Source organism: Aulostomus chinensis, chromosome 3 (assembly GCF_037954235.1).
Source record: "Aulostomus chinensis isolate RoL2024-O1b breed Wild chromosome 3, RoL_Achi_v1.0, whole genome shotgun sequence".
Classification (NCBI taxonomy): Eukaryota; Metazoa; Chordata; class Actinopteri; order Syngnathiformes; family Aulostomidae; genus Aulostomus; species Aulostomus chinensis.
In genome coordinates, this window is record NC_141322.1 from 7,972,330 (window position 1) to 7,984,435 (window position 12,106).

The following is a 12,106-nucleotide window of genomic DNA, read 5'->3' on the forward strand; positions in this document are numbered from 1 at the left end:
AACATCTGGCTTGGCATGCCAGAGCTGTGCTGATGCCTCCATATCACCTCCCGGCCATGCAGGACCTGGTACTAGTGTCTCATCTAAGCTAGTATCCATTCTGGTCCCAGATGGAGAAGCTTGTGATTGAAGATTGAAGTTGTGATCTGGTGTGCTGGGTCCAGCATTATTGGATGGATAGCATCTGCTTCTACATCCTCTGCATGCCACAGTCTATCTCCAATGCAAAGTAGTCTTGTGCCTTCATCATATTCTGGTGAGAGTGTGACCAGATGACTGTCAGCTGGAATGGGTCAACTGGCCTTGAGGGCTTTTAACTCACCAGGAGTGAGTCCTGCTGAGTCTGAGCCAAGAGTAACTTCTCTGCTGTGATGTAGCTGGCCACATCTGAAGTCCCACAATCATAGGAGGCAGCCGCCCCATGAAGGGAAGTAGTCTGGACAAGATCCTTCCAGGTGTGGAACTGAGTCAGCTCAGAAAGGTCTGGGTTCTGAGTCTCTGATGTAATACCTACGAGGGTGGACTTGCTAAGTTCAACAGTCAGGCTCAGGTACTGCTGCTGTGGAAATGATTGAACACTGGTCAGGAGGCTGATGGAGGAAATCCAGACCATTAATCTATCAGTGAGGCTGCGCCAAATCTGAAAACCTCAGACCTCGCATTATGTCATGCACCATATTTCTCATGGAATCCACATACCTCCAGCTTGCTACCTTGGTCAGAGTTTGAATCTCTGCTATACGTGTGCCAAAAAAGACCTAGGGCTGTGTAAATGTTCCTCAGGGTTGGTGCAAGGTGGTCCGCTGGATGGAGGTAAAAGCCAAGTGAGACAGCCGATGAAACAATTCCACTGGAGGCCCAAGGTGAAATCTTGCAGGTTGTTACTGCCCTTAGACATCGTCCCCCAGAGGCCAAAAAAAAATCTGGCCTCTGGAGGAAGGTGCTTGATCACTGCTGGCATATTACTTGCCCACTGCCTGAAATCAAACCTACCTTTCTGGAGTAGCTGGCGTAGGTCGCCAATGCAAGCTTTGACTTCAGCAGTAGTACGGGGGCTATGTAGCCAATTGTCCACGTAAAAAGAGTGCTCCCAAACCTCAACCAAGTTGGACTTGTTACCACAGTTGTCCCAAAAATAGCACCAGAGGGGGCACACACACACACAAAACAAGGGCTGTAAGTAGGGCTGAATGGCAGCACCTGCCATTTGTAAATGGTTGGCTACTCTTCCCTCTGCTTGTCTCTCCAGATGAACCTCAGCACTGGTGTGTCGGTGGGCTGCAGACAGATCTGATGGAGCATCGCCTTTTCGTCCCAGCTTACAGCTTCTGAGTGCTGACAGAACCTCACCAAGACACAAAGTAGGGAAGGCCCTAAAGTTGGACCAGGCAACCGTAGCTCATTCAGTGACTGTCCTTGGTATTGGAAAGAACAGTCAGAGACAAATCTTTCTTTTCTGTTGTGGTGGACCATCTAGTCAGTTGTCAGCTTCTTGAATTCCTCGCAGGAGTTAAGGTAATGGTCACGATTGTCACAATATGGGTAGTGAGGTTTGGGCTTGGCCTTTGCCTGTGTAGGCTCTGCCCCTTCAGCCACATTGACGCACACAACAGTTAGCTTCTCTTTGAGTTGGGTGGTTGGCTGATCTTTCCTAGCCGGTCAGAGGGTATCTGTCTGTTTGTCTGCAGTGCGCTCGTATGTGGTGCGGATCACTGCTGAACTGAGACTTTACAGGATTGAGGTTTGTTGAAGTATGAACTTATTGCAGGTGGTGGGCCACCAAGAAGTTGTTACTCAAAAGACCATGACATTTGAGTCGTAGTAGCAGGTGGAGCTGGGTGCACGGAGGGCTGGAATCCAACTTGGTCATCACCCAGGTAAGCAGTGCTCTATCTGTGGATGGCTTTGGTGCACTGCAGTGTCTGAGGCATTGTCCATGATCTTCTTCTTAGGTTGCACTCAATCCAGCTTGAAGGGCCAACGTTTGAGAGGGAGCCTCGGTTGAGGCAGCAGATTATGGACGATGATTCCGGTTAGAGAATCAAGGCACTTGGAGATGGAGAGAGAGAGAGAGAGAGAGAGAGAGAGAGAGAGAGAGAGAGAGAGAGAGAGAGAGAGAGAGAGAGAGAGAGATTTGTATCCCTTTAATGCTGGTTGTTGGGCTTTAACATAATTGTACAACTTATGTGTGGTCTGAAAATAAAGAAAGGCAATAAACTGTATCACAAAAAAATGTTTAGCATATTTTTAAATAAACATTCCTAAATGAACAGCCATATGAGCAACAACAAAAACACAATATTAGTAGTGGAACAAGCAGTACAATTACCAACATAACATTAGCAGAGGCAAAGCATGATTAATAGCATGGGAGCCTTTGTATATCAAATGTTAAGCACAGTAAATGATTTACATTTACATTTCACAAACACAACAAATAAACCCAGTTGCAATATTGGTATTAACTTACATTTTCCTCAAGAACACACACACACTTAACGAAACATGCAGAAAGCCCATGCAGCTTCACACAGTCTGCTCACTAACTGGCCTGCTGCTTGCCAGTGTAGCCGATGACTTTTTCAGGCAGTGTTCATGCTTTGCACCAATAGATGGTGCTGTTGGACCTTGACCTATAAAGCTTTCTCACACCCACATCAAAATGAGATATATTGATTAATAATCGGTATGAATTAACTTGCCGGATAAAACCTGAGGTCCAGTCTTGGTGTTAGCTTCGAATCAGATCTGAGCTTTTTAAGTCCCACATTAACAAGGTAATGAAAGCATAATTTTTCCATCTCAGAAATATAGCTAATGTGCAAGTACATATAAACCCAAAAGATGCTGAGAAATTATAAACACTTTCATATCAAGTAAGCTAGACTACTGTAACGCCCTTTTTCACTGGCCGCATGTGGAAAACCACGAAGAGACTTCAGGCTGATCCAGAACTCTGCAGCCCGGTTGTTAATCAAAACCAAGAGGAGAGCACACTTTAGTCCAGTTCTAGCTGCTATTAACTGGCTTCATGTAATTTATAGAACAGACTTGAAGGTCCTCCTCACACACAAAGCACTTAATGTGCTAGGACCAAGCTACATTGTTAAATCCCTCATTATACATGCCCTCAAGCTCATGTTTTAATTGTTTACTTTTTGTTGTAAAGCACTTTAAAGCTGCAGTTTAAAGGTGCTATACAATAAATCTATCCATTTTCTACTGTTTATCCAGTAAAGTCCCTATCCCAGCAGCTGTGACCACACGCTTGCACCACTGTGCCGCCAATAATAATAATAATAATAATAATAATAATAATAATAATAATAATAATAATAATAATGGTGCAGTGGTAAGCACTGTTGCCTCACAGCAAGAAGGTTCCGGGTTCGAGTCCCGGCTAAGGCACAGGATCTTTCTGTGTGGAGTTTGCATGTTCCCTATGCCTGCATGGGTTCGCACCGGGTACTCCGGCTTCTTCCCACCATCCAAAGAGATGCAAATAGGACTAGGCTGATTGGATACTCTAAATTGACCATAGGTGTGGCTGTGAGAGTGAATGGTTGTCTGTCTATATCTGTTGGCCCTGCAATGGACTGACGACCTGTCCAGGATGTACTCTGACTCTCGCCCGAAAGCCGCTGGGATAGGCTCCAGCTCCAGCTCCCCCATGACCCTTAACAGGATAAGCAGAAGAAATTGGATGGATGGATTATTACTATTATTATTAGTTACATGAATAATCTAGTAGATTCCCAAGAAGCAACTTCACTGCTACTTGTTGCTAAATCTTAGATCCTTCAAGGTACAGAAACAAACATGATCAAAACTTTTCGGAAATGTTAAAGGAAAGGTAGATGTAAACAAGTGTGTCGAGCAAACAAAATAGAGTCTTCACCCTGGAGTACCTGCGGGCTCAGGCCCTAAAAATGTTCCATGTAGGTTACATTGAGTCAAACATGTATACCTATTAGATTGTGTGATCAGGGATATTTGGATTCGTTGATTGGGCCATAATTTGAAGGTTAAAATAATGCTACTAGTGTTCTTTTTAACATCAATCATTTGTTTACATTACAGGGGAGGACCGACAGGACATGTAACATGTGAGGGAGGGGTGAGTTGCTTTTTCAGCAGTGACCACCAGAGGAAGACACTCTCTAACAATGGAGCTGAAAACATACTTCTGGAAATATGTTTGAACAACATCATCACTGAAATTTGCCAATTGTTTGTGGAAGGAGTTTTTCCAGGAATTCGTAAGGTGTATATGATGGCTAGGCAGATTAGTGTAGTAGCCCATGTGCTTGAAAGAGATTTTTTAGTACCTTTTGTCAAAATTACTTGAGACTTACTGTTAATCACATGACATACTTAATTTCTAGTAACCTAAGCCACAAATCTTAAAAAAAAACACTTGACGCCCAGTAAAGCCTGATAATTGACAAAGTAACTGACCAAAATAACTTCATCACACTAAGTCAATACAAACAAAGCTGAAGGTTTGATGTAAAGTTGAGTTATGAATAGGCCTAGAACAAAAACATTCACAAAGAACTTCATTTTTTATGTTGTTTTTGTCAGAAACCTGACATTATGTGACACATCACTACAATTTACAAATGATGACTTGTAGTTTTATGAAACATAATCAAATTTTAAACCTATTTCCAAACTCATATTTATGAAGCATTTCATCATCTTTTCCAAAAATCTCTTAAACAACAAAATTCATCTTAGTTCACATATTTTGCTGCATGTCCTTTAACAATATTCCATTTTACCCTGCTTGTTAGGAACCATTTCTAAAATGTCAAATGTCCACCTTAAATGTTCACTGATCTGTGTGTGTGGCCTGACTACTACACCTCATTTTGTTAAAGGACATCTCTTTTCCAGCAATGTTCTAATATATTGTGCTTTGGAATATGAGTCAAGTAGCTCCTTCTGTCCCTGCCATGTTATCTGTACAATCATAATTACATTTATGAGCCATTTCATAAACTCACATCTTAGATGACCAAAGCATCAAAGGTCCACCTACAGTATTAACCCTTATTTGGAGCAGGTCTTGTGAACTATAGTCATAGGTCATAATTCAGCCTACTTTCTTCCTCTCACCCCTCAGTTGGCCTGAGATCAAGAGGGAAAATCACCATCTGAGATTGATAACATCTTACACCGTTTTCTGTATTTTAGCCAACAAACGCAAAAATTATATTTTTTAAATTGTAAATTGTAATTGTTCAATCTTAACACGTGTATGAACTATTTTGCGCTTCAACAGATTGCATTACTTGCAAAATCTTCCGTAGGTCATAATTTAGCCTATAGTCCCTTAAAAGCCATATTTTCTTCCCTTCATTTCTTTATTAATATCATCATTATTATTTAAAATTTTTTTTTTATTTTTACAAAAAATCCACGCTGGATCGGTGTATTTTTGCAACAGCTAGTATGAAGACAGACAGACCTGAGAAGAGGTGGAGCTATGACGAGGCTCATAAAACCCAAAGATTATTCACCAACTCACCACCAAGTTGACTCGATCGGCGGCTGACAATAGTTCGGTCCTCCGCAGTTTACTCCCGGTGGGGCAGGGGCACTCTAAAAGGCTGCTTCTCTGAAAAATCTCATCTGGCCTGAAGTTTCTGCGGACGCAGTAAATTCGGCTGCCTGTACTTTTTATTATCGAGAGCCCGAGGATACTTGATGTACTGTATTATTCTGCGGACTGTAAAGGCATCAAAGTGGGAATATGAGAGCTAGTTTGCTCATCTGAAGGAGAGGTAATCCCTGGGCGCGTTTAGTGTCCTCAAAGGTGACCAGACTATGCAGCATCCTTTGGACATGGGGGCACATTACTATCCTCCAGAAGTTCACCATGATCACAGAACTCATCGCTATCGGAGTTTCATGATCGAGGAGATACTGACCGACCATCCGCAGCACAAAGCGACGGCTTCGGCAGGGGAGCTACTCAAATTTGGAGTGCAAGCTCTCCTGTCCGCCCGGCCATTGCACAGCCAGCTGGGTAAGTAATGATGCATAACAGATGATCATAATGTTGTCTCACCCCATAATATCTTATCAAATATATTAAAAACTAAATTCAACTTGATAATTTATGCCAATATTACGAGGGCGAAGTGCATCCCATACTGATTTTAAAATAACCTTACTATTATAAACGTACCTATCATAAGAATCGGTAACCACAAATCAGATTAATATATTAATACCGATAGAAGTTGGTTTGACGACTCCAAAAAATTTAGTCCTAAGGAATGATTTGACATGATTTGACGAGAGGAATTAAATGCTAGGCATACAATATGTAACACTAGCCTACATGTTATTTTAATTACACAATACTTGAGGAAATTGTAAGGCGTGGGCCGAATAGATACTATTTACAAAGCTGAAGAGTGTGTAAATAAATTTGGGACTGTTTTCTGGGTGTTGTAGCATCGCTCATCTGATAAAGCTAACAATAGCCTGTAAGCCATTATCTAGCTGAAAAGAAATTAAAAATGAAGATGGAAATAGGCTTCATGCGTAAATGATGTGTTTCGCTTTATATGTTACGCGGCAGGAGAGGCTTACAGAGATTTGAGCATTTTTTTCAACTGTAGGCTAATTCTAGAAGGCCTTGAGAGCACATTTCTGTTAGAATTTCTGTTAATACAGTTGGCACTGGTCCAAGCATGAGACAAAATGTGAATCAGATTTTTGTTATTTAATAGAAAGATGACAATTGCATAAACACAATAGATAAGAAGAATGTTCTATTTAGTGCACCGCGATTGCCTTGGCTAAAAGGCCTGTTTGAGTCAACAGACCGATAAGCATGTTATCTATTACTATTGGGCGTTGTGAATTGTTTGGCGTATGAAATGAAGTTAAGGTTTGGCCCACTTGTCCCTATGTATTCTCCTGCGGCTTGTCATGTGAGCGTGTGTTCCCGTCCAACATAAAACAGCAAGCAAAGCGCAAACTCGTTTGTGTGTCTCTGTCCTCTCCTCGATCCTAGCAGTGTTGAAGGCCGACCAGGCGAGCCTCCTGAAGTTTCCCATGTCCCCACTGCCCTGCGCACTGAACTCCCCGCTCGGCTCTCCGCTTCTGTCCGCGGGTCCGGGCTTGCAGGTCGGCGCGGCGTCTCACCACCTGCCGCTGGACCTCCACCTCCGTGGGAAGCTGGAGCACGGAGGCGATGGAGGCTCCAAGAGTAAGAAGGGCCGCCGGAGCCGCACAGTGTTCACCGAACTGCAGTTGATGGGCCTAGAGAAGCGCTTCGAGAAGCAAAAGTATCTGTCCACCCCTGATAGGTGGGTTTATGACCGAATGTACAATTCTTAAATTTATTTTATTTGATAGTATGCTTGGAACTGATATTTGCTCCTGTTTTGGGGTCATTTTGTGAGTTGATATAAATTGAATAACATTTTTAAATATATATATATATTTGTTTTTTCTAATTTATTGATGTATTCTGACCTCACAGAATAGATCTAGCTGAGTCTTTGGGCCTAAGTCAACTGCAAGTGAAAACATGGTACCAGAACAGAAGAATGAAATGGAAGAAAATTGTAAGTTTTACATGATGGTTACTATCAAAAAGAATATCAATGTAAAAAAAAAAAAAAAAACACAACAGGGCAGATGTTTGTTATAATCCCTCTGAGTGGGGAATAGAGACTGCCACCTATTGTATATAATTCCATCCATCCATCCATGGTCTTCCACTTATTCCTATTAAGGGTCGTGGAGGGGGGGGGGGGGGGGCTGGAGCCTATCCCAGCGTCAACGGGCGAGAGGCGGGTTACACCCTGGACAGGTCGCCAGTCCATCGCAGGGCCAACATACAGAGACGAACCACCATTCACACTCACATTCATACCTACAGTCAATTTAGAGAATCCAATTAGCCTAGTCCCCAAATTGCATGTCTTTGGACGGTGGGAGGAAGCCGGAGTACCTGGAGAGAACCCACGCAGGCACGGGGAGAACATGCAAACTCCACACAGAAAGATCCCACGCCCGAGCCGGGATTTGAACCTGGAACCTTCTTGCTGTGAGGCGACAGTGCTAACCACTGCACCACCATGCAGCCTTAGTATATACCTGATTTACCTAATTAATTTTTGCAAATTGTGAAAGAAAGCATCAGTTGCAGCTTATGCACGTCTGTCTATCATAAGGGCAGCTGTAGAGGTCACAAGGGTTGACCTTCTTCATGTTCTCCATCATGCGTGTTTGTGCCTAAACCTGAGTTTCCTGATCATGTCTGACCTGCAGGTGTTGCAGGGAGGAGGTCTGGAGTCACCAACTAAACCAAAAGGCCGTCCAAAGAAGAACTCCATCCTCAGCAGTGACCAGTTATCTGAGCAAGAACGCTCCTCTGCTGAGACCGATCAACAGTCGGAGGGCTCCAGCTCCAACTCAGAGAACACTCAGGAGGAATAATCACATGTTCAGACTTGAGGATGCTCTAAATACATCTTTTGAGTGTGGACAAATTCCAAAACTGTGCGGAAAAGATGTGCACTCTGAATCCTTTGGTGCAAAATGAGACCTTCGGGCAATGCAGAGTCTGAACTGTAGCGCACAAGGCTTTCTCCTCCAGCAGCCTTGTGTTTTTAGCTCTTCATTTGATGAACTTTCCATTGATGAGGAAGGAACTCAAACCTTTGCAGTAGGTCTTGCCTTTATACTATTTTAGTGATTCACTCATCTGTGTTGCATTCCTTTTGTGTAACTATGTTTTTTTTAATTATTAAATGCATTTTCACTAATACTGTTCTCCTTTTATCATTGAGGACAGACTTAAATCCAGTGAGTGTGCAAAGTATCATATCATGTTCACTTTACTTAAGTTTAGCATGATCCACCCTTCACAATAACCAGTCTCAATGATTCATTCATTTGGTCCACCTTTGCAATGCCAGCAATTCAATGCAACAGCTCGGAAATCAGTTCTGTTTAGAATGTTTACCTTTTTGTTCTCTGTGTCAGAAAAGTACTGTCTCTACTTGATGTTTATTATATTTTATAAGTCAAAGTGGGCAGTTGTGTTTTACTGGAGTAAATTATATTGAAAACTATTTATAATATATTGCCTCTTGTGTATGTAAATTGGGTGGCCAAAATATCAGATACAATTTCAGTATAATTCAGCTCAATTGCAGCAACATGTTGTTAAATTAAAAACTCTGACATTACTAATCAAAGTGAAAAATTTGATTATTTTTGATGGAAGAGTTGCTGTAGTAACTGTGAGAGGTAGCTATGGAATGTACAATGATGAAGTCCTAACAGTTTTTTTTAAACATCGCTTTTGTTATTCCCCTGATTATCTATCCTGACAAGGATATAACTGGGGGATTATAGATTTAAGGTTAAGAAATGTTGTAGACCATACCAATCGAATATAATGCTTTGATATGGGTGTGAATTCATACACACTGAACCACTGCTCCTGTTTGAAATGAAGGAGGGAATGGCGGCATGTTTGCGGAACTCATCATAGAGCAAACACAGAGCAGAGCGGAGCGGATCAGAGCAAACACATCAGTTATGTTACTTATTTCAACTAAATTATTTTTACAATTCCTTATTTTTGTCTTTGCCACAAAAACAAGAAAATAAAAAAGAGAGGTTGCAACATTCAGCTATCAATTAAGATGAAGAGACATATATGATTTTAATGATAATGTGCCTAGTTTAGCCATAATTGATATCAAACTGTTTTTATATTCATTGTGATATCAGCTTTGGCATTTTATTACACTACTATAAGCCTGTACATAAATTATACGGTTGCTTGTTTCTCATCAGGGAGTTGTAACAATCTTGTTTTAATCTTGATAGAGTAGCCTAGTTTTTTTTAGCCTCATTTCTTTTATGACCTGTAAGTAGTGCAGGAAAAAGCTATTTGATTTGATGGAAACTTGGATAATAATAATAATAATAATAATAATAATAATAATAATAATAATAATAATAATAATAATAATAATAGTAAAGGTGCAGTGGTGGTGCAGTGGTTAGCACTGTCGCCTCACAAAAAGAAGGTTTCGGGTTTGAGACCCGGCTCTGTGTGGATTTTGCATGTTCTTCCCGTACCTGCGGGTTGTCCGGCTTCCTTCCACAGTCCAGAGACATGCAAGTGGGGAGTAGGTTAATTGAATACTGTAAACCGACCGTAGATGTGGCTGTGAGTGTGAATGTTTGTCTGTCTGTATGTGTTGGCCCTGCGATGGACTGGCGACCCGTTCAGGGTGAACCCTCCCTCTCGCCCGAAGGCAGCTGGGATACCCCCCCCCCCCCCCCCCGCGACCCTCAACAGGAAAAATAATAAATAATAATAATAATGATAATAATAATAATAAGAAGAAGAAGAAGCTATGTTTAGCACAAGAAGCAAAGGGAGTTTTGAGCTTTAGAAAGCGGTCAGGGAAAACAGTCAAAGGCTAAATTTTAATATGCAACTCAGATCTGTTTCATCTGCATTGTGACTGTGATGTACAGTTTTGGCCCGCAAACATACAGTTTACAAACTTTATCAATAATTCTAACTGCTTGTGCGTTTTGTTTGCTGGGTGCAGAGGAACTCCCATTTATCAAGTTTCCGAATTTGATCTCCATGTCCGTGGCCTTGACATTTATTTGCTTTCGCTTTGTATGTTTAGTGTTTTCTGTATGGACTGCTTTGAATTACAACTAGACATAGACAAACTTTTACAAGTTTCGTCACTCAAAAGATTTTCAAATCAGAAAATACTCCGTGAGAGGCCTTTCTTTTCAATTCTATCCGACCCTGTCTTAAGGGTAAGAATGCAGAAAGCTCTCCCTGCCGTGCCTTTTAGGATGATGTGAGTATTTGATTGCTGGCTCGGTGCTGAGGCACCGTGTTACAATAAAGATCATGGTGTATGAAATGAGCCTTTAGATCCCTTTGTTATTGGAGCTAAAGAAATACATTGTGTCCGAATTGAAAATAAGTCAGTGACGCAAGTAATTCTTTAATCCTTTATTACTTTTCCATGTTTGTATAGTTTACATAAATGTAGACAGTACTTAATACCAGGGAAACACATGTGAGAGTGTGCAAAGTGGGAACATATAGCCAATACGTATATACATATTCTATCGTACAGTGTAAATATTACCCAAGGAAAAACACTTCAACGCGTTCTATCAATTTAATAAAACTAAATAGGCCTATAATGTCTCTGACCAAGCCGCCCTCACCTTTCCTGCCACCATGTTTTGAAAGAAAGTATTACTACAGGCAGTCATTCATTGTCATAACCAAATATATGGTTCCGTGTCCGTTAAAAATAAAGAACTTGTAAATTTGTAAAAAAAAAAAAAAAAATCCGCATGCCTGAAAACACAAATACGCTTTTATTTTTCTAAACGACGAGCTTGACCGTCCGTTCTTTAGTCCTGCAGTTTGAGACCTGCTCCCACCCATTAGATACTTCATCAGTAAAGCCAATTAGTGTTTCAATAACACTGATAACACAACATTTTAAAAGTCAATGGGAAGGCTGCAGCAGCAGCCACAGGATTTTGTAGAACAGAAGAGTTCCAGTGTGTATCGGCCAGTTTAACGTCAGCTGCTGACAGTCTTGATTACAGCTATATTGACGCATTTTGTTAACAGAGGAATCAATCGTTTCCTCTTCGTTTCATCCCGTGTTCCGGGATACAATATTTGAATACATAGAAAATACATAATAATCAAAAAATTGTTTTAATCACATCATTTATTTTACTCAACTCGATCGGTCTGATTGATTTGAATAAAAGCGACAAGGAACAGTACACTTTCCTGCTTATCACAGCTAAACCAGTAGATTTTTTTATCTGCTCTATATGGCTCAAACAGGGCAAATCAAAGGCTTTTAGTGTCTCACACTCAACATCTGTTTTTCTGTTTTTGCTGATGTGTTTAAGTAACATTTCATCATGTTCAATTTTTGGTTTGATGACCTTGAGGCAGAGGTTTGAGGGATCATAATGTTGCAAACATGAGTGTTCACCAAGTAAGAGCTGTAAACAAGAGAAGGAGCAAGATCATTGATTTCAAAGGAAATGG

The 12,106-nt window shown here is 41.1% G+C and overlaps 1 protein-coding gene across 2 annotated transcripts; it reads left to right on the top strand.

Moving 5' to 3' along the window:
* The first annotated feature begins 358 nt into the window (after positions 1 to 358).
* Positions 359 to 9,134, top strand: barx1 (BARX homeobox 1). Of its 2 annotated transcripts, none has more exons than XM_086198445.1 (6): positions 359 to 1,877; positions 1,953 to 2,032; positions 4,081 to 6,034; positions 7,034 to 7,328; positions 7,505 to 7,589; positions 8,299 to 9,134. In XM_086198445.1, exons 3-6 carry the CDS (start codon positions 5,833 to 5,835, stop codon positions 8,464 to 8,466), a joined length of 750 nt encoding a protein of 249 aa, XP_086054571.1. In that variant the 5' UTR covers positions 359 to 1,877; positions 1,953 to 2,032; positions 4,081 to 5,832; the 3' UTR covers positions 8,467 to 9,134. The 2 variants fall into 2 exon arrangements, with proteins under 2 accessions (XP_086054571.1, XP_086054572.1); XM_086198446.1 differs by having other exon boundaries at positions 7,037 to 7,328.
* The last annotated feature ends 2,972 nt before the right edge of the window (positions 9,135 to 12,106 follow it).